At 40.2% G+C, this 22525-nt stretch overlaps 1 protein-coding gene across 1 annotated transcript; it reads left to right on the forward strand.

Annotated features, from left to right (window-relative positions):
• Positions 1 to 2122: 2122 nt before the first annotated feature.
• On the forward strand, positions 2123 to 4464 carry LOC105925524. Its single transcript, XM_012861410.3, has 5 exons — positions 2123 to 2177; positions 2272 to 2976; positions 3573 to 3689; positions 3766 to 3809; positions 3929 to 4464. The coding sequence occupies exons 1-5, from the start codon at positions 2123 to 2125 to the stop codon at positions 4043 to 4045; spliced, it is 1038 nt and encodes a 345-aa protein (XP_012716864.2). The 3' UTR covers positions 4046 to 4464.
• Positions 4465 to 22525: the final 18061 nt, after the last annotated feature.

Genomic DNA, 22525 nt, shown 5'->3' on the forward strand with positions numbered 1-22525 from the left:
ATTTTATTTTTTTATTTTTATTTTTATTTTTTCCCAGTGTCCTGTCTAGCAATGTGGCAATAAGAATTGATGTCTTAATGCCAAATAGAGCTCGACAGATTTTGCTTTCACAAGTGGAGCAAACAGCTTTCGCCATAATGTTCCGCTTGATTTGTGCATGTAAATAGCTTTATTGTGATTCCTGCAGGGAGAATTTCAAATTATATGGACACTACAATGGGAAAGTAGGAGAATAAAGGAAGAACAAGAAGAGAAAAAAAAGAAAGAGAAGAGGTGAAAGAAAGAAGAGATAAAAGTGAGAGAATGATAAAACGTCCTCTGTCTGCTCCATCACCTGGAAAGAGACGCAAAAAGAACAGCACAACCAACAGACATAAAGCAACAGATACAATCGAGTAACACCTTGATACCATTGCTAAATCATATGTATTATTATTTAAGCTGACATGTGTAATGTGATACCTGAAAAAAGAAAGTGAAAGAAAATAAATAAATAAATTACAGGCTTTCTGTATATAAGTGAACATTTAATACCTGGGACCCAGCACCTGTGGGAGTTTGTGAGAGTGCACTAGTTTAGGTGAAAATTATCCAGAAGGAAATAGTTCGATAGTGGTTGTGGAGGACCGAAGACCCACCTTCCCCGAGCACAGAGGCAGGAGTCAGGGGACCCATAACCCCGGACTCCCAAAGGGGCCCCCAAAGCAGTGCGCCCGAGAGGGGCCTTCACAGGAAATCTGCAACCCCCGACCTCCCCCACCCCCCCCCGAGGAAAGAGGAGTGACGACCCCGAGGAAATCCCCCAGCCACCGCAATGGGGTTGGCCCCCCAAAGAGGGGGGGGGGCAACACAACCCGTATGGGCCACCCGACCAGAACCCCCCCTCACCCACTATATACCTAATAAACCCCCTCCCACCCCCACCCTACCCTGGCCACCCTTGACCCCCATCCCTTCCTGGGGAGAGCAGAGGCGTCAGCCCCAGACCCAGCAAGCTGCTGGCTAAAATATTCCAGTTTATTTACTTTACCACATATATACTCTGTATTTATTTCCAACACAGTATTTATTTAAGCTTTTAATTTTAAGTTTACTGTTTTTTTTTCATGTTTTCTTTTACGTATAGATGTCTCTTTTACTTCTACATAGAATTTTCTTATTTCCATGTACTTTTTTTTACACTTTTCCATCTCCATTTTAACATGTCTGCTTCGTTATGCAATTAAGGTGGTTTCTGATTATTTTAATTATTTGGCATAGATTAAGTGTACTGCTTTATTTATTTGGCCGTTTATATATATATTTCTTTAGTCAGTCTCCGTCCTCCATATTGCAAGGGTGTCAAAACAGTTATTAGGCTTTGAGGACAATTTTTTTTTTTGTTACATAAAGCCAGGTTGGTTTGGATAGTGTTCTGCCCCTTAATAAATTAAATCCTTAGTTGAAAACTGTATGTTGTATTTACTCTGATCATTTTAATAGGAAATAGTAGAATGAAAACCAATAAACCTGTGTGATTTAGACTTTAAAGATGACAAAAAATGTAAGTGCTTTAAGTGTTTTGATGCCCTTTAAAAAAAGGTGTCTGTACAAACTCTAATTCTAATTTTGTCAGATTATAGTGTTATCTGATTTATTTAAATAGATTCATGTTAACTAATGCTGGTTTAACTTTTATATTAGACTAAGTTTAATTCTCTAAGCAATGGACTATTTTGTAAAACTATGGCAGCATTGTTATGGATTTGAGGTTGTTTTAAATGCAACTGCTGTACATTGACAACAGTAATTTTCACATAAAATGTTTGAATGAGAGAACTGATAACTTTAAAGTTCTAAAAAGTTTTTTTACTGAGCTCTGGAGCCTCTGCAATTGTCATGCATGTATGTTAAATCTGAGTAACCCCCAGGAAGTTTATTCCAAAACCCAAATGTTGCTGTCTACAATCAGCTCTTATAAATTTCAAAGAAACACATCTTGTTTTCTGGGTATGACCAATAAATGATCAAGTTTCCTGAACATGACATGTGTCACTCCTACTATGCAACATAGGTAGTCTGAACTATGAAATGTGAAGAAAGGATTGAGGTTCCTTTCATTCAGCATTGCAGTTTGACCAAGATGACACCTTCACACTATGTCTTCCAGCTTACATGTTTGCTCCTGGTGAACGTGGGTGAGTTTGCGCTCTAGCGTCTCCTTTCAGGTGTGTTACTAGGGTTTCATGTATTAATTATATGTGTGTTTTATTTGTACTTTTCTCTCTTCAGGTCAGACAAAGCACCATGTTTCCTCAGCTGTCCGACAGAAAAGCAATCTAATGGAAGTTAAAGCTGGAGACACTTTAACTTTGGAATGTTTCCATGACCCGCTCGTTTCTGCTAAGTTTTACTGGTATAAGCTCAGCTTGGGCCAAAAACTGCAACTAATTTCCTCCTTCTTCAAGTATGAAACAAATGTTACTTTTTACAATGAATTTCAAAACAATCCACGTTTCAGCTTGGACAGTGAAAAGGGTAAAAACCACCTGACCATTTCAAAGCTGCAACCTTCAGACACAGCCACTTATTACTGTTCGAAAAGTTCTATATACGATTTAGAATTTAGAGATGGCACGACGGTGATTGTAGAAGGCTCAGGTTCTAACATCCAGACTCTGGTCCGCCAGTCGGAAGCTGAGACCCTCCAGCCTGGAGGTTCTGTGACTCTAACATGTACAGTACAAACTGGAAGCTGTGATGGAGAAGACATTGTTTACTGGTTCAGAAACTCTGAAGAATATTTTCCAGGACTTCTTTACCCCCAACGGCACAGGAACAATGAGTGTGCAAAGAGACCTCTGGAACAAGCACGCACTTGTCTGTACAATCTGCCTTTGAAGAATCTGAATATATCTAATGCTGGAACCTACTATTGTGCTGTTGCCTCATGTGGACGCATAGTGTTTGGAAATGGAACCAAGCTGAGCTTTCAAGGTAAGTGCAGTCCCTTGGAAAAGTTTTCATATCCCTTGAAGTGAATGGAAATTATACATAGCTTTCTAACCCAAGTGTGTTGTTTTACTTTGTAGAAGTTCAATTATGGCCTTGTCTAAGAAGAGCTCTTTCTTCCACGTTTACTTGCCTCTTTGCTATAAAAGTCGGATTTGTGGAGTGCACAAAAAACTACTAGGCCACTCAATAATTTCCACCATCCAAGCTATGAATGAGTACTTTTCTGCTGTGAACTTCTCCACAAATGTCTCTCTGACCTGTGTGATTTGTTCCTTGGTCTTCATGATGCTGGTTCTTAACTAATGTTATCTAGCAAACATTTGAGGGCAGAAATAGAGCAACTTTATTCATACTTTTTTTTTTTTTTTTTAGATTTTCATTTCTAATAATTTTTTTCTCATCAATGGTGTTTATTCTCTTTTACAAGAACTCAGAACTCTGCGTTGGTTATGTGTGCAAAATCTTATATTCAACGAATCAGCAGAATATGAATAATTGAACTTTAGCAAGCCATGACCAAAACTTTTTTTCTGCAAAAGTAAAGTATATATTTTTCTCTCCTGTCTAACTTTCTACAGATGGGGTGAATTCTCTGTATTTCATGAGGGGAGCTTTGGCATTCACCTCCTTTCTAAGTATTTTGCAGGCTTTCTTATTGTTCAGAATTTATAGAAGAAGAAGCTCAGAAGACTCAGGTACTACTATTGCTTGTTGCAAATGTCTCCTGACTGAAGACACTACCAATAAACCAAATGTGTATTCTTTTTCTAGAGTCTCGTTCCAGGTTATCCCAACCTTACACAACAACTGCAGAGGTATTTGTTGTCTCAGTTACTGATTTAATTAATAAAACTTCTCTGGAAACATTTTTACTTCTTTGACATTCCGATTGCAATTTTTTTTTCTTTTTTATTTGTGGTTTTATGTCCGCAAGGGAGTCCAAGATGAAGAAAACCTTGAGTACACAGGTTTGAGGCTCCAGAAGGTTTACACATCAACAAGACAAAGAAACGAAATGACTGACTGCGTGTACTCCAGCATAAAGAAGTAGAACTGGACAATGTGTTTGAAGTTTGCATGACCAGGACATCAAAAATGGTATGACTAAGAACTTAGTAAAATTGCCACTGGCAACAACTTGCCTAATTGGCACTAAAATGATTCCCAGCTGTATAGCAGAGAAAAGAGGAGTGTGATGTAATGAAACGCTCGACTTTTCCTGTTTGGCTTGGAAAATTCAGGAGGTTGATCCAGGCATGATTTTTTTTTTTTTTTTTTTTTGCAGCACCGCACAGCCTCGGTGACCGTGGCTGTGATGTGAGTGTACAAACTGATATTAATGATTTGGGTTTCTTGCAGCGCCTGTAAAGTATCTGTACCATTTTAAGTGTGAGCCCAGCGTGAGCCCCCAATAAATTTTCAATGGAAAGAAGCAGTTTGGTGATCTGATTCCTTAGTTTATTGGTTTATTCCAAGCAAGTACACACACATACTGTACAATATTATCTGCATAAAATGCACTACAGAATACAGAAGAGATGATAAATTACTTGGAAAGAAGTGTGATGAAGACAAACATATTCACTCCCACCACCAATTCCTATTCTATAAAAAGAAATATATGATATAACAGTAAATACCTATCCACAGTATAGGTATTTACTTTTTTATTCTGTTCTGTTTATGGTCTGCTTCTCTTACTGACTTTCATGTTAGCTGGCTGCTGCTCTTTTGCCAAAATAAAATACCAAATGATGGGCTCTGTTTAGGGAACCCTGAAAACTCTCATTTGAGTGGCTTAGGAACCAGGAAGAAAACACGGGCTACAATCTGAACTGAAGTAGTTCTGGACCATACCTTTAGGTTTGAAAAGAGAAAAACTTGACTAAGGCATTGTTGATGGAGCAGATCGATTGTTTATAGAGAATGTTACTTCCATCCCAGGCAAGAAGTGAGAATAATTTAGGTCAATTTTATTGCTCATTTAATCTTTTGGATTATTGCCAGTGTTGTGTCCTCTGCTGCTCTAGGGGTGTTTGAACCCAGCCACTCTTTTGAGACAAAACTTAACAGCTTTCAGAGTGTGTAAAATAAGAGAAAGCCTTACTAAATCTGATTAAGGTTATTAAATATAGCATGACCATTAGCAATTAGCAACCTTTTATTTGAAATCAGGTCTATCACCTTACTCTCTCAGATCCTATTCTTTTGCTTTGTACGCCACTGCAAATTCCTTTGTTCCCATTCCTCATTTAAATAGTCCTAGTTTTTGTTTTTCTGCCCCTGGCACTGTCACCTTAAGCTTTCCACATTCAATTTATTAGCAGGTCTCTAATTCTCAAAGGCTAGCTGTTCATCCCGATCACTTCAAACTCTGCTTTAAACATTCTAGCCTTTTCTCAGACTATTCATTTAGAATTGGAGCAACCACTATAGCAGTATCCCATACAGTTTCTTCAGTCTACCTCCAACAGCTCGGTGTTGGTCTTCTCCAGCATTTTTTTCTCCTATTCATCCAGACCTTCTCTCAGTACTAACTGCTCATTAATCTCTCACCTTCTAGGTAAGAACATCTAGCAATTAACTGGTGGTGGTTGGCCTTTCAATTCAATTCAATTCAATTTTATTTATATAGCGCCAAATCATGAAACATGTCATCTCGAGGCACTTTACAAAGTCAAGTTCAATCATATTATACAGATTGGGTCAGATTATACAGATTGGTCAAAAATGTCCTATATAAGGAAACCAGTTGATTGCATCAAAGTCCCGACAAGCAGCAGTCACTCCTGGGGAACCGTAGAGCCACAGGGAGAGTCGTCTGCATTGTACATGGCTTTGCTGCAATCCCTCATACTGAGCAAGCATGAAGCGACAGTGGGAAGAAAAACCACCCATTAACGGGAAGGAAAAACCTCCGGCAGAACCGGGCTCAGTATGAACGGTCATCTGCCTCGACCGACTGGGGTTACAGAAGACAGAACAGAGACACAACAAGAGAAACAAAAAAGCACAGAAGCACACATTGATCTAGTAATCTGTTCTACATTAGATGGTAGTAGCGGGTGAGCCGTCTTCTCTGGATGATGTCACAGTTAACAGAACGCCAGACCAGGTGTACCTACTATGAAGAAAAGAGAGAGAGCAAAAAGTTAAAAGCTGAAATGACGACAGTCATTTCAATGTAATACAATGCAAAACTGGAGAACAGTAGACTGAAGAACAGTAGAAATCAGTAGAGTGAGAAAATTAGACCCTGATGTCCTCCAGCAGCCTAGGCCTATCACAGCACAACTATAGAGATAGCTCAGGGTATGAGCCACTCTAACTATAAGCTTTGTCAAAAAGGAAAGTTTTAACATTAGTCTTAAAAATAGATAGGGTGTCTGCCTCACGGACCAAAACTGGGAGTTGGTTCCACAGGAGAGGAGCCTGATAGCTAAAGGATCTGCCTCCCATTCTACTTTTAGAGACTCTAGGAACCAGCAGCAGACCTGCAGTCTGAGAGCGAAGTGCTCTGTTAGGAACATACGGGGTAATCAGAGCTCTGATATATGGTGGAGCTTGATTATTAAGGGCTTTATACGTTAGAAGGAGAATTTTAAATTCTATTCTTGATTTAACAGGAAGCCAATGAAGGGAAGCTAAAATTGGAGAAATATGATCCCTCTTGTTGATTTTCATCAGAACTCTTGCCGCAGCATTTTGAATCAGCTGAAGACTTCGAACTGCATTTTGTGGACTTCCTGATAGTAAAGAATTACAATAGTCCAGCCTTGAAGTAACAAATGCATGGACTAGTTTTTCAGCATCACTCCTGGACAGAATGTTTCTAATTTTGGCGATATTCCGGAGGTGAAAAAAGGAAACTCTGGAAACCTGTTTAATATGGGATTTAAATGACATGTCTTGGTCGAAAACAACACCAAGATTTTTAACTTTATTACCAGAGGCCAAGTTAATGCCATCCAGATTAAGGGATTGATTAAGAACTTTATTTTTTGAAGACTCTGGCCCAAAGATTACAACTTCTGTCTTGTCAGAATTTAAATGCAGGAAATTTAAAGTCATCCAGCTTTTGATGTCATCAAGACATGACTGCAGTCGAAGTAACTGATTGGATTCATCAGGATTTATGGATAAATATAGCTGAGTGTCATCAGCATAACAGTGGAAATTAATCCCATGCTGTCTGATAATTTTGCCAATCGGAAGCATATATATAGTAAATAGAATTGGTCCAAGGACTGAACCCTGTGGTACTCCACAAGTGACCCTAGAGTTTGAGGAAGATTTATTATTAACATGAACAAACTGGAATCTGTCCGACAGATAAGATTTAAACCAGCCTAATGCTTTTCCCTTAATCCCTACAGTATGCTCAAGTCTTTGTAGGAGAATATTGTGATCAACTGTATCAAATGCAGCACTGAGATCTAACAGGACAAGTATAGACACAAGTCCATTATCTGAGGCCATGAGAATATCATTAGTGACCTTCACCAGAGCTGTTTCAGTGCTATGATGAGCTCTGAAGCCTGACTGAAACTCCTCAAGTAGGTCATTACTTTGTAAATGTTCACATAGTTGATTAGCAACTACTTTCTCAAGAATTTTAGATAAGAAAAGAAGATTAGATATAGGTCTGTAATTTACTAACTCATCTTGATCAAGAGATGGTTTCTTAAGTAAAGGTTTAATAACAGCTACTTTAAAAGCCTGTGGTACATATCCATTTACCAAGGATACATTAATCATGTCTAAAATAGGACCACTGATCAGAGGGAATACCTCCTTAAACAACTTGGTTGGGATTGGGTCTAACATACAGGTAGAAGGTTTAGATGAAGCTAAAATTTTAGATAGCTCAGAAAGCTCTACTGCTTTTTAAACAGTTCAGACACTGCGCAGGTTCTAAGGATTCCTCCAATGCTGCCTCACTTACTGAGGATGAGGTAATCATGTTTGGGAGGATGCCAATTATTTTATTTTTAATGGAATCAATTTTATTTATGAAGAATCCCATAAAATCATTACTGCTAAGAGCTAAGGGAATGGATGGATCAACAGAGCTGTGGCTCTGAGTAAGTTTGGCAACTGTACTGAAGAGAAATCTAGGATTATTCTTATTCTCCTCAATTAATGATGAAAAATATGCTGCTCTAGCTCTGCGAAGGGTCTTGTTATACAACAATAGACTGTTCTTCCAGATTAGGTAGGATTCCTCTTGGTGTGTAGAGCGCCATTTTCTCTCCAATTTCCTAACATTGTGCTTCAAGGAACGCAGCTCTGAATTAAACCAAGGAGCCAGCTTCCTGTGAATAATCACCTTCTTTTTCAAGGGAGCTACATTGTCTAATGCAGAACGCAATGACGAAGTCATACCGTTTACAAAGACATCTATTTGTGAATTGGAAGAAACAACATTGCTGCTATCTGCAGGGCATTTCTGCAATACGGAGGATATTAAAAAGGGGACAGACTCTTTAAGTTTTGATACAGCATTATCCGATAAAGATCTACTATAATGGAACCCTCTTTTGGGGGTGGAGAACTCAGTTAGATTAAACTCAAATGTTATTAAAAAATGATCAGATAGGACAGGGTTGTGAGGAAATACTGTTAATTCTTCACAATCAATGCCATATGTCAGCACAAGGTCTAAAGTATGGAGCCGAGAGTGCGTCGGTTCATGCACATTTTGAGCAAAACCAATTGAATCTAGGATAGTTTTAAAGGCTACACTAAGGTTATCACATTCTGTGTCAACATGGATGTTAAAATCACCCACTATAATAGCCTTATCAGTATTTAACACCAAATCAGATAAGAAATCTGACAACTCATCCAAAAACTGAGTGTAAGGGCCTGGTGGACGATACAAAACAACAAACAGAAGAGGTTTTATTGCTTTGCAGCTTGGATGAGGGAAACTGAGGGTTAAATGTTCAAAAGAACTGTAGTTATTAATTGGCCTGGGACTAATTAATAAATCAGACTGAAAGATAGTTGCCACTCCTCCTCCTCTTCCCACAGATCTGGGAATGTGGAAATTTGAATAATTGGAGGGAGTTGACTCATTTATACTAATGTAGTCCTCTTGTAGCCAGGTTTCTGTGAGACAAAACAAATCAATCTGTTTATCAGAAATCAATTCGTTAACTAACAAAGTCTTTGGAGGGAGAGACCTTATATTTAATAGACCACATTTAATTGTTTTATTTTTAGGTTCAAGGTGAACCGTATTGATTTTTATTAGGTTTTTATGATTTGTTCCTTTTAGATAAGTTTTTGATCTGTTAAGTTTTGGCCGTGGGAAAGACACCGTCTCAATAGGATAATGGATGGGTAACAGTACAGAAGCTGCAGAGAGGTGTGTTAAACTACGGCTCTGCTTCCTGGTCTGGACCCTGGATTGTCAGCATTTAGGAGGACTAATAAATCCGGCCAGATTTCTAGAAAGAAGAGCTGCACCATCCAAAGTAGGATGGATGCCTACTTTCACAGGTCTATTCTATATTTTGTAGAAATGTCCTACCTATCACATTTCATACCTCTCCAATACCTTCTTAGTCTCACTACACTTTATTTCTTTGCACCTATATCTGCAGACCAATTTTCCACTCCCTTCGCCTTGGCAGGAACTGCCTATTCATTTAAAACCTTGCCAATCAGGCACAGCTCAGTCCAAACCCCCTCTACACCTTGTCAAACACAACCAAGCCCACACCTTATCTACGCCTTATCAGATTCGGCCAAGCCCCCACCCTTTCTGCGCCTTGTCAGGCACTCATTTCATGCTCGTCATCATCATCATTCCTTCTCTACGCATTGTCAGGCACAATCAAGGTCACATTCCCATCACAATCCAACCTTCCCTCTCTATGATTTGTCAGGCAAGATCAACTTCACATTACCGTCAACATCAAACCTTCCCCCTCTACGCCTTGTCACCACAATCAACAGCCCCGTTTACACTACACTTTTTTAACCGAGCCGAGACCAGTCCGAGCTCGGTAACCGAGATAACTCTTGTGTGTAAACGGTCAGCAGACTGAACCGGACCGCGCTAAACATAACCGGACCGCGCTAACTGCGGACCAGTTGCCTAGTAGGTCTCGGACTGGTTTTTTTTATCCCGGTTACCTGATAACGAAGAGCGCATGAGCAGACCGCGTCATCCGCTTACAGTCAGCTGACTGTCCGCGGGTTTTCCGGCGTGTCTGGCTGCACGTCCCGATTCACAATCCATTCAGACACATTTCAGACATTCATAATAATACTAGCTTCCTTACCGTGCCACACGGTTTCCAGAGATGATTCTGCTTAGCAGTGTGATCAACCTCAGTGTCTGTTGTTGTTTCCTGCGTCTGTAAATCCTTATTAGACGTTTGTTTGTCTTATCCACGTCCCAAAAGTCGACTCTATGTCTAACCATAACATCCTGAATGTTACGGGTGCTGCCATTTTGATTTACTCAGTCCCGCCTTCAATTCCAGAGAGTGGTAGTACCGCAGATTGCCACTAGGAGGCGAGGAGCAACCAAGGAACCAAGATAACTCTTGTGTGTAAACGGCCGTTTTTATCCCGGTTAACTGATCCAAGCTCGGACCGGTCTCGGCATGGCTTGGTTTTTAGGTGTAGTGTAAACGGGCCTAACGTCACTTTCCCGTCATCGTTCATCCTCCCCTCTTCACGCCTTGTCAGGCTCATTGACCCTCTCCTCCTCCTCTCCTTCTCCAGAGATGCATGTTGGTTGGGTACGTCGCCTGATGGGCTTGTATGTGACCCGCTTGAGCAGCCATCATTTGGGCTTGTAGAAATTAAATGCCCAATGCACAAAGTTGCACAAGGCCTACACAAATTGAAGGAGAGCCATTATTATTATTGGCAAGTCCAGGGCCGGTTATTGATCATTGGGATGCAGTAGTGCGATTTTGTTGTCTGTGCCCATAATGAAATCAATGTGTGGTGCATACACAGATATAGCACTGTGCTAGAAGAGATGAAAAAGAGGTGTGACATGGTTGTCTTCAACACTTATCTGGAAAAATACCTCTCAATTAGATGAAAATCATAATGAAGACATGAATTCATGAATAGTCTGTTAATTATATTACTGTTGTATTTAGTTAATTTTTACATATTTGGTAAAGGTAAAAGAAACTATAGACAGGACTAAAATCTTTTCACATTTGGTTAATGTACAAACCAAAAACTGCAGTGTGTTGTAATTTTGTGTGTTAGACCAACACAAAGTAGTGTACAATAATTAAATGGAGGGAAGACAATAAAAAAATATATTTTAAATTTTTTGCAACTTATAATCTATAAAGTACGACATGCCTCTTAACTCTGACACGCCCAAATCAAACAGTTGAAGCAGGGTGAAGGGGAAGGCTAGCATGCGGCTCTGCCACTATGGCCTAGCTGAAACATGGAGGTTATTGGAGCAGGTGGCTCCAAGGTCCTTCATTCGGGTCTATGACCACTCCGCAGAGGATGATGAGAGTCCCCCCCCCCCCACCCCCGATGCCGCTGCAAGGAGCAACGCGAATGATTTATACAGTGATCGGCACCCTGCTGAGACAGGCATTTTCTGGTGCCTGTAATACTCTGAAATTCCTTTGCTTACAACTCAAGTCTTATTCTTCCTCATGGCTGATGGCATAACACTTCCAAAAGCCTAACAGGGGGGGCATGGCTTGCAAATCTGTGAAACATATAAGTTATATTGATCAGGTTAATTAATTCATGAGCTGCCTCATATTTTTCTAACTTATCTCTGATAACCAAAGCAAGCTTGGCATAATTCCCAGAAATGCTCTTTTAATTGCACATAGGTAATCATTTCATCTTAACCAGGGCTTTGAACTGGTTCAAGGAACAAAAACGAAAACCGTGAACTTTTTGTATTTTACAGGGAACAGAAACGAAACCGGAAACAGTATTATTTTTTTATGTTCTTGAACTGAAACACTTAGTTAAAAATAATGGTAACCGGTTAATACCGGTTTTATTTCGTTCCTCAAAGTTTTTGTTGCCTAATTAACTAAAAAAAAAGTAATTATTTTCCTGCGCACGTTACCATGACGGCTGAGGTTCACTTCCTGTGTGACATCGCATCACACATTCGCTGACTGAATGGAGAGAGAGCGGTGTCTCCACTAGAGCTACACATCTTAAATAAGAGGTAAATTACGATCTGTCGTTAAGTAAAACGGTCATTCCAAACACAATATCAATAGCTATATTTGTCAAATCCATGTTAATGATGGACTTACGAACATTTGGCTAAATGGCACCAACCCCTCTGTTTGGCTAATGCACAGATAGCAAGCTATTCTTGGTAACACACTAAATGGATTATCTTTCTCATTTGTGGCACATTTTCTATTTGTGTGATGATGATGAGGAGGACACTGATGCAGACACAGAAGCTGACGACACGGGAAGAGAACTTGATGTTGAAATTGATTCTGTAGTTCAGGGGCAGATCTTGCGCAGTGTGCGTTGTTCAGCACACACTTTCCAACTAGCAGTAGATGATGCATTGAAAGAGAAGGGGGTGTCTAACATCATTGGTGAAGCACGCCGTGTAGCTAAAAAGTTGTGCACTCCAAATGTTGTGGCCGTTATTAAAAGAATGGGCCACAGGAGGGCCATAGTTGACTGCCCCACGCGCTGGCATTCCACACACGACATGTTAGAACGACTTTGCGAGCTCAGAACGTTTTGTGATGACATGTCGCCTACCGTTAATGAGCTGCATTTAAGTGAACCCCAGTGGCAGGCCATTTCGAATATAGTCAATGTGCAAAAATTACAACCAAATGCATCCAATCAGAACAGCTTACCGCAGGTGACTTTTACGGCCAGTGGCTGAAGTGTGTGTTAGATACCGACAAAATTGACAGCCCCTTTGCCAGACGACTGGTCCAGTGCATGAAATCATGTCAACATACGAATAATCTGCTTTTGTGACTGCATGATTTATTTTATTTTCATTTATTATTGGCTGTTAGGCATATTTTTTGCATCGTGGCAATTTAGCCTAGGCAATTTAGCCTACTCTCGTTAGGCCTAATGTCAGTCACAAATCTTTTTTGTTGTTTGTTTAAAAATGGCAGGTTGGAATTTGTTGTTTTAACAATAAACCATACATTTGAAATAATTGTAGTCCTTTTTAATTATTATTATTATTAATAATAATATAATTACATTTGGTTTAAGCTGGATGAGAAAGATGTGACATAATTCTATAGCATTAAACAGCTGACAGGAACGAAATTAACCGTTCTGGGAACAGTATTTTTTTGTTCTAACTGGTTCGGGAACGTCAATTTATTGGTGCAACTCATAACCGGAAACGTTCTAATTCCATTTCTGTTCGGAACGAACCGATTGGGGAAAAAAATCGGTTCAAAGCCCTGATCTTAACTGTCATCTCTATTATCCAACTCTGGGACATATGTCCGTTCCTGGGCTACACACATAACTGTCCAAATATTGTTATTGTTATTTTTGCTGCTTTTAAAGTTATAGGTCCACTGATCTATGGTTCTAACTCAGAAACAGCGGATATGTTATATTACCTGGTAAAGAATTGTATGTCCTCATCAGAAGTGGAAAACCACTCCAAACGAAACTTGCTGCAGTTAACTCCTCAAATTGTTTTCGAAGCCTTGATATCTCCTCACGCAGCTCTTCATTTTGGTTGAGGGACATATCAAGCACAGCAGGCTCAATACTAGCCCAGTAGTCATGTTTGTGACAGGGTAATGGGTCATTTTGATCAGGGTCAGTTTGCATCTCTGTTGGATCGGGGTTGGGTGGACACTCTGTTTTTCCCATACTCCAAGTTGTGGGGATTAAATATCATAGTTATTCCGATGAAAAAGCACAGATGCAGCTCCTGGTCACAGTTGTCAGGAGTGGGAGCCTCGATCAGATCAGCAGTGATTAAATGACATGAACACACTCGGGAAGTATTTGTGACGATAAAATGATCTCTCCTGATCGTAACAACCCACTGTTTCTACAATTATGAGTCCTTTCGAAAGATGTGAAAGTTCAGGTAAGTACTGCACTTTGTTGATGTTGTGCAGAATGGCACACATCAGTGGTGGTTGGACCGTTCGTTGTTGGAATGACAATTTTTCCCATTTACATATCATGTTGAGGACATTATATGTTGTTGAGGACAACAAATGATAGGTAGAAGAGACTCACAAATAAATAATAAAAGGATTTACAAGAGCGGAGGTGTAAGAAGCAACCAAGCAAAGTGGCTACCGGATGTTTGTAACCATCCTTAACATGTAACAGAAATTACGTCACATTTCTGAGTGCACATAGCCCATTGAGCTGATAGTCTTTTGGGTTTAGTCGATACCACATTTGCAGATCTACAAAGATTTCCGTCTGTTGTTTTTGTTAAATTTTTCCAGCTAAGTCACACTGGATATAAAGCGTCATTTATATCAGGTCTTGCTGCAACGTCTCAATAGAACTTTTTAGGGCCATTCTAACACATAAGATTTGTTATAAATCATACCATTATGACTTAGACAGACTTTACTGTCATCCAACCACATTCAAAATGTACATTTGAACGGAATTTAAGTGCAAGGCCCTGACTAAAAACAGCAGACAAAAGAGAGAGAGGTTTTGGAAAGAGTTTCGATAGCTCTTAGACTTAGACTTAAACTTCCTTTATTGTCATTTTGTATGCACAGAGTGCATACAGAACGAAATTTCGTTTCCATACAGCTCAGAAAAATTGCAGTAACTCTACAGCAGGGGTGTCAAACATACGCTGGCTAAATGTATTATCATTATTAAAAAAATAAAAAATATATATATATATATATATATATATATATATATATATTTTTTTTTTTATATATATATATATATTTTTTTTTTTTTATCCAGTGTCCTGTCTGGCAATGTGGCAATAAGAATTAACTTTTCTTAATGCCAAAAAGAGCTCATCAGATTTGACTTTCACAAGTGGAGCAGTACTGCTTTTGCCATAGTGCTCTGCTTGATTTATGAATGTGAATAGTTTTATTATGATTCATGCGGGGAATATCTCAAATATACTTTATTATTACAGGCTAAAGGCCCACAGAAGACAGTACAGTACACAAATCAATAAAACAACACACATTCATATATACACATTCTATATAACAACAACAAGAGAATAGGGCTAATGAAGGCACAGATACCAGTGTTCCCATATTTTGGACATGTACTTCACAGAACTTGGATCTACTATCTGAACAATAAGCTCATTCATGGATCGGTCCAGCCTGTTCATAAATTTAAAAGTGAGATTTCTCACCAAAGCCATGAAAGTGTCCATATCAAATGATATGGACACTACAATGGGAAAGTAGGAGAGGAAAGGAAGAACAATAAGATCAAAAGAAAAGGTGAAAGAAAGAGGAGATAAAAGGAAGAGAATGATAAAAATAATTATTGAAAAAAACATGTAATGTACTTAGTTTAATTGAAAATCTGCAGTTCCTATATTGCTTTGTTTTAATCAGCAGATGGTAGCACTGAGCTTCAGATGTGGAAAATTGATTTTAAATAATTTCTTAATTTTTATCTGTTTGATGTATTTTGTCATGCAGGACAGTGTTTTTAAGTTCCAAAAAAATGTAAATAAGTGTTTTTCAACATTGTACAATCACTTTGATCAGTTCTTATGCATAATGCACAAGTAAATGTTTAACTGAGTAAAAGTATTGTTGAAATTGCACATACTTTTCTTAAAAACGCTGAGGTTATTCATAATATATTGTGTAAAAGTGAAATTCATTTAAATATAAAAATCAACAAAAAGTCCACTTTTATTAGTTCTATTTAATCTTGCAATGAGTTTACTCGTGTGGCCCTCTTGAGATCAGATTAAGCTGTATGCGGCCCCTAGACCAAAATGAGTTTGACACCCCTGCTCTACAGGATACCTTGCAGTGAATTACAGTACAGGATAAAAATGCAGTTTAAATCGCAGTTCAGTTACAGGATAAGTTCCAATTGACTTCCGGGTAAAGTGCAGCAGTGAACAGTAGGCAGTTGAAATGTAAACAAATGTAAACAAATGTAAACAGATATGCAGTAATTTTCCATTAAAGTGCAGCAGTGATTCAACAGACAGTTGCATTGTAAACAATTATGCAGTAATTCCGGATAAAGTGCAGCAGTGATATTGGAGACTAAGAGTTGAGCAGCATTTATAATGCTGGATAAGGATACTATACAAATGTGCAAATCAGCGAGTGTGGTACACAGTCCATTTTATACTTCAGCAGTTCAACAGTCTGATGGCAGCAGGGAAAAAGCTTTTGCAGAACCTGGTGGTCCTGCAGCGGATGCTGTAGAACCTCTTCCCAGAGGGCAGCAGGGAGAACAGTCCTTGGTGGGGGTGTGAGGGGTCCCTGGTGATGTTATGGGCTCGGGACACACAGCGTTGCGATGAAATGTCTTTAATGGAGGGAAGAGGAGCCCCGATTATCCCTTCTGCTGTCCTCACCACTCTCCTCACGTTCTTCCAGTCGGAGGCATTGCAGCCTCCGAACCACACAGAGAGACAGCTGGTCAGAATGCTCTCTATGGTGCTTCTGTAGAAGGTCTTAAGGATGGGCGGGGGCAGGCGGGCTCTCCTCATCCTCCTCAGAAAGTACAGTACAGCTCAGATAGAATAGTGATAGTTATATCTATCTTAAAGACTTAAGTAAACACCTACTAATATCTTTTGGTGTATTGTTTGATTTTTTTATGTTACTAATAATCTAATATGCATAGACCAATAACAGTACATTTTGAGTTGAACAACAATTCCTTTTTATTGTGTGTATTGTGTATATATTACAAATAAGGTGTACATTTATTAATTTATATAAAAACAAAACAAATACTAGGGGAAAGTAGATACTGGCAGATACAAATAGAAGCGTGAAATAAGGTCAAGAATAGCGGCTGCCTTGCTGGCTGTGCATCATGGGATAAAATGCTAAACTGATGCTACTACAATTTACACTGGCCAGTGGGGTGGCTAGTGGGGTGGCCAGGACACGGTATGGGGGGCCATGGCCACCCTTGGACACCCCCTGGTGGCGCCACTGCATGGACTTGAGCAAACTTCTGTTTGCCTCAGAAAAAGCTGAATCTGGATTGAAGTACAGCTCAGAACTAATCCGAAATCAGTTTCTTCAAACAGCAATGACTGGTCTTCAAGATGACACCATCCATGCAGATTTAAAACCCTATTATCAGGATCCAAATGTTAAAGATGAAGATCTTCTGGAAAAGACGCTGTCACTTACACTCTGGAAATGGAGAAAAAAGACCAAATTGTCATCTACAGGTGTCAGGATACAGCTTGTAGGCTGCATACTGAGCCTCTCTGCCTCTCTCTCTTCCCTACGCAGAATGATTGGTTTCACTTGTCAGGCTGCAGTCAACCTCCAACTGTTCCCACCTGTTTCCACCACTATTTCTACTCACCTCAGTCTGTTCTTGCTCGCCGGTCGGTAAGTGTTCAACTCCTGTTCAGTCGCGACCAGTAATCCTCCGTCGGTTCTGTTTTTTGCTCAGCCAGAGACTTTGCTTATGCTCTGTTTTACTCAGTCTTAGCCAGATTCTCTGCTTCACCTCAGTCACAGTCAGAGACATTGCTCCAGCTCAACCACAGCCAGAAACGCTGTTTCAGCTCCGTCACTGCCTGAGACCCCGTTTCCAGCACAGCCCACAGTCAAGGACTCATCAGCTCCTGGCGCTCTTCCTTGGTCTCCAGTCCTCCAGCTCCAGCACTCACCACCTGCTCCAGCCCTGTAAAATCTCAGGTTTTCATCCTCCAAAACTCACCTTCTTAAATAAACTCTAATTGTGCTCAGTTTGTGTGGTCGTGCTTGGGTTCATGAAGACAACACATGACAACAGGAAAATCAATGACAATTAAAGTTGCAACAGTCAGCAATGAAACTGGAAATACTGACTAACATGAACCAAGCACTACAAGAAAACAGAATGAAACACGGAAACGTTAACACGGTGATGGAAAAAGTGTATCAGGGTAACATAGCTACATGTGAAGCTATCCTGCCATGGTTTAGGTTTTCGTTTGCTTTGTTTTGCACTTTTCTGGACAAATTAGTTTCCACTCCCCTCAGCCAACAGCCATCTATCACCACCCAATCAGCTCAGTCCACTCCTCAGTCTCCAGCCAATTAGCTCAGATCAACTCCACCTGCTGCCACTAATTACTGCCAACTCTGTTCCCCTGTCTATTTATACCTGCCTCAGCCAACCCATCCCTGCCAGCATGTCTCAACTTGTCGGATGTGCTCTGCTTCAACCACTTCCTGTGTGTGTGTGTGTGTGTGTGTGTGTGTGTGTGTGTGTGTGTGTGTGTGTGTGTGTGTGTGTGTGTGTGTGTGTGTGTGTGTGCGCGTGCGTGTGCGATGTGGTGGCGGCAGGTGTAGAGGGGGGGCCCAAAAAGACTGTGTTGTCCCTGGTCCTAGTAAAGCTTTCAGCTGGCCTGCCCCCGCCACCGCATACCGCAGTGCCCCCATCTGTCCCCACACACCCCGCAATCAGCGTCTTCTTTCCATCGAGACCCGGCTCCTTCACAACATCAAGAAGACAGCTCTCCATGATGCCGTCTACGTCGGCTGTCAGGGGCTGTCCTTCGGCAGCGGTAGAAATCCCTGCCACTTCAGCAAGTTCCTCCGCATCAGAGGCAGGCGCTCCCTCTACCCCGCTCCTACTCTCCAACTGAATGCCAGTAGTGGTGCGCTGCTCCTCTGACTGAGGCGGGGCTGGTCCAGCCCAGTTTGGGCACATTTTAATAATATGCCCCTCTTGGTCACATCCAAAACATTTCAAATTAGAAGAGGTGGCAAACAAAACATATTCAAAATCATCCAACTTAACGTGAAACCTTACATTTAACTCCTCAGCCTTCTTATTAAGTATCATATAAGTTGTCTCCTATGAGAGACAACATGTTTTAGTAATGGTGACTTGCACTCAGACAACACCTTTTTAATTGGGGTCACCACCTTCCCATGTCGGGATAACTCCCTAAACAAAAACTCATCACTAAAATAAGGTGACACGTAGGACAGCATGATCTTAGTTGCTGACAACGTGAGTGGTGACACCTGCAAAAATAAACCAACAGAAATCCCGGCCTCAACAAGCTGTTGAGCCTGCTCCACCTTTTCAACAAACAAAATGACAGCCCCGTTCATCTGGGCTGCGAACTTGATGGACCTATGTCCAATTACCTCCCCTACCTCCAAAGAAACTTCCTCCACGCTGCACGGAGAGCCAGCACCCACCTTTATACCATTTATCCGTGTCAGCGTGGAGAAACCTCACACACCCACCACAATGGTGCTAGTAGCTGCTAGCCACCCGAGCAGGCCAGATGGCCACGCGCCCAAAAAAAACCTGTGAACACTCCAACCAAGTAATCCGAAAAACCAATAATATAAACAGCACACCCAGTGAAACAGCAAAGAAAGCCAAAAAATATGAAAAAAAAGACACATTTACTCTCACGCCCTCTCCCTTCTCCTTCAGTCACACTCCTCCCCCACAGAAGAGGAAGAAGAATTGAAATAATACAAACTAAACAATACAAACATTACTTCTGTAAGTCTGCCCCAGGACAGCTGTGGCTAGAATGTGGCTTAACACCGTCAGCGTGTGAATGTGTGTGTGAATGGGTAAATTACTGAATGTAGTGTAAAGCACTTTGGGGTCCTCGGGACTTGATAAAGCCCTATACATGTCTGTTTATTTTATCCTTTATGCACATGGAACTATTTCATATTTTATGAAGAGGTGTCACACAAGGCACACATAACATGAAGCAAAGAGAGTTAAATTGCCCATAGGGGAGCGGGAGCAAGAGTGAATTAAGCATCATTTGATTTCACAGAAAGAAGCAGCACATTGTGGTCAAGTGCAACTGAAATCAACAAGCCGCTGCAGAAACAATGAAAAAGAAAGCAGACAAAACTCAGCGAGTCACTTAGGATTAAATAACATAACTTGTTTTTGTGAGGTTTGGTGCAGGTCTGGTGGTCCCTCCCCCCTTTTATTTTCCATTCAGGTGAAGTTTTACCACAGGGAAACTGTCTTTTAGTTCTGCAAAAACAACAATCATAAAAAAGAAACGTGCAACACAAGCTTCTCCAGCTAAATCTTGACTCCTATCTTTTAAACAATCTCTCTGTCACATCTGCAAATTGCAAGAGTCCCATGTACAATAGAGCCACACTGTCTGGCATTAAGGTTTGATTGTTTTTTGTGGCACCATATGGGAGGGAAAAATTTTTATAGTTTTTGCAGGTATGATTGACTATTTGGGATAATTGGTCCTGCTAATGCTATTTAGTTAATATAATATTTGCTTTTCATACGGTGTCCTGTTACTTGGCTCAGTGGAAAAACATCATACTATAAGTAAATAACTTAGAACATGGTATCTTCAGATTAAAAAAAAATTAAATAAAAATAACTTCTTCATTATAATAAAAAGCCTTATGGGTCAGTTTTACAGCCTTCGACAAGAATAAAAGTAATACGCCTCAAATATTATAAAATTTAAATTCTCATTTATATTAATATTTCTTGTGAAGGTCTCTTGGCATTGCATGGAATTGCTTCCACTGTCATGATCGTTGCACTAGTGCTGGTCTGATTCACCTTTTGACGCACCTGTGCAGCCCCGCCCCGATCTCATCAGCCTTCACCAGATCCACCTGCACCTCTGACTATATAACCAGCTCTCAGACCAATCACTAGTGCCAGATTATTAGGAGCCACCGGTGAGTTTAATCCAGCGTTCTGTATCCTGTCTGCCTCCCTGTTTCTGCCTCCTGATTCTCTGAGCCTGCCTAACCCCTGTTGGACATGACTGTTGTGCTATTTGGATATCTGACCTGCTTCTGTGCCCTGATTCTGCTCCCGGATTCTGTTTTGGATTGTCTCTGGATTTCTGATCACCTGCCTCTGGCCCTGGATTTGCTCCCGGATTTCAGACTCTGGTTATGCCCCCTGACCATCCTGCCTGTCTCTGCTATCACCGTTCTGATCCTGTGCCTGTTTTTCGACCACTGATTACCTGCCAGTCCTAGGAGTAAGGTCCTTCAAGTTTCCCTGATCGGATCCTGGATCGCATTGGGCTTCACCAGCGACATTCCCCCACCTTGTTTCTGTTTAGCCACATCCCTTCATTTAACCACTGGTTGTCTAGGTGGTGACCTAAAAAAAGATGACATGGGCTACACTAAGAACTAGTGAACATTCTGGGGAAAACCTGGTCTGATCCAGAGAGACGGCATCCATTCAACTTTGGATTGTGCAGCTCTTCTTTCTCGGAATCGGGCTGGATTTATTAGTATTGGAATGCTGACAACCCAGGGTCCAGACCAGGAAGCCGTAGTTTAACACACCTCTCTGCAGCTTCTATACTGTTACCCACCCATTACCTCATTGAGACAGTATCTTGCCCAATGCCAAAACTAAACAGATTAAAAACTGATCTAAAGGAGCAAATTTTGAAAATTACATTACAATGAATGTGACTCAACTTGAACCAAAAAATAAAACTATTAAATATGGTTTATTATATATAAGGTGTCTCCTTTTAAATACTTTGTTAGTTTATGCATTGACTTCTGATAATCTGATTGATTTACCTGGCTGCAAGAAGACTATATTAGTATAAATGAGTTGACTCCTTCAAATTATTTATATTTTCACATTCCCAGAAACACGGGATGTGGAGCAGGAGTAGCAACTGTTTTTCAGTTTGATTTATTAATTAGTCCCACGCCAATTAATAACTACAATTGTTTTGAACATTTAACCCTTAGTTTCCCTCATCCACACTTCAAAGCAATAGAACCTCTTCTGTTTGTTGTTTTGTATCTTCTACCAGGTCCTTTTTCTCAGTTTTTAGATCAGTTCTCAGACTTCTTATGTGATTTAGTGTTAAATACTGAAAAAGGTGTTACAGTGGGGAATTTTAACATTCATGTAGACACTGATTGTGATAGCCTTAATGCAGCCTTTCATACTATCCTGGACTCAATTAGATCTGCTCAAAATGTGCAGAAACCAATGCATTCTTGCCTTCATACCTTGGACCTTGTGCTGACATATGGCATTGATTGTGAAGATATAACAGTATTTCCTCACAACCCTGTCCTATTAGACCATTTTTAATAACATTTGAGTTAAATTTAACTGAGTTCTCCATTCTCAAAACAAGGTTTTATTATAGTATATCTTTTTAAGAGAAGGTAATTATTCATAGAAGGCTGGCTTCCTGGTTTAATTCAGAGCTGCTTTCTTTGAAATACAACGTTGGACAGAAAATGGTGCTCTACACATCTAGAGGAATCCTACCTAATCTGGAAAAGCAGTCTACTGTTATTCACAAAGAGCCTTCACAAAATTAGTGTAATGAACCAGAATTTGGACCCAAAATTTTAAG

The sequence above is a fragment of the Fundulus heteroclitus genome, chromosome 14 (assembly GCF_011125445.2).
Source record: "Fundulus heteroclitus isolate FHET01 chromosome 14, MU-UCD_Fhet_4.1, whole genome shotgun sequence".
NCBI classification, from domain to species: Eukaryota; Metazoa; Chordata; class Actinopteri; order Cyprinodontiformes; family Fundulidae; genus Fundulus; species Fundulus heteroclitus.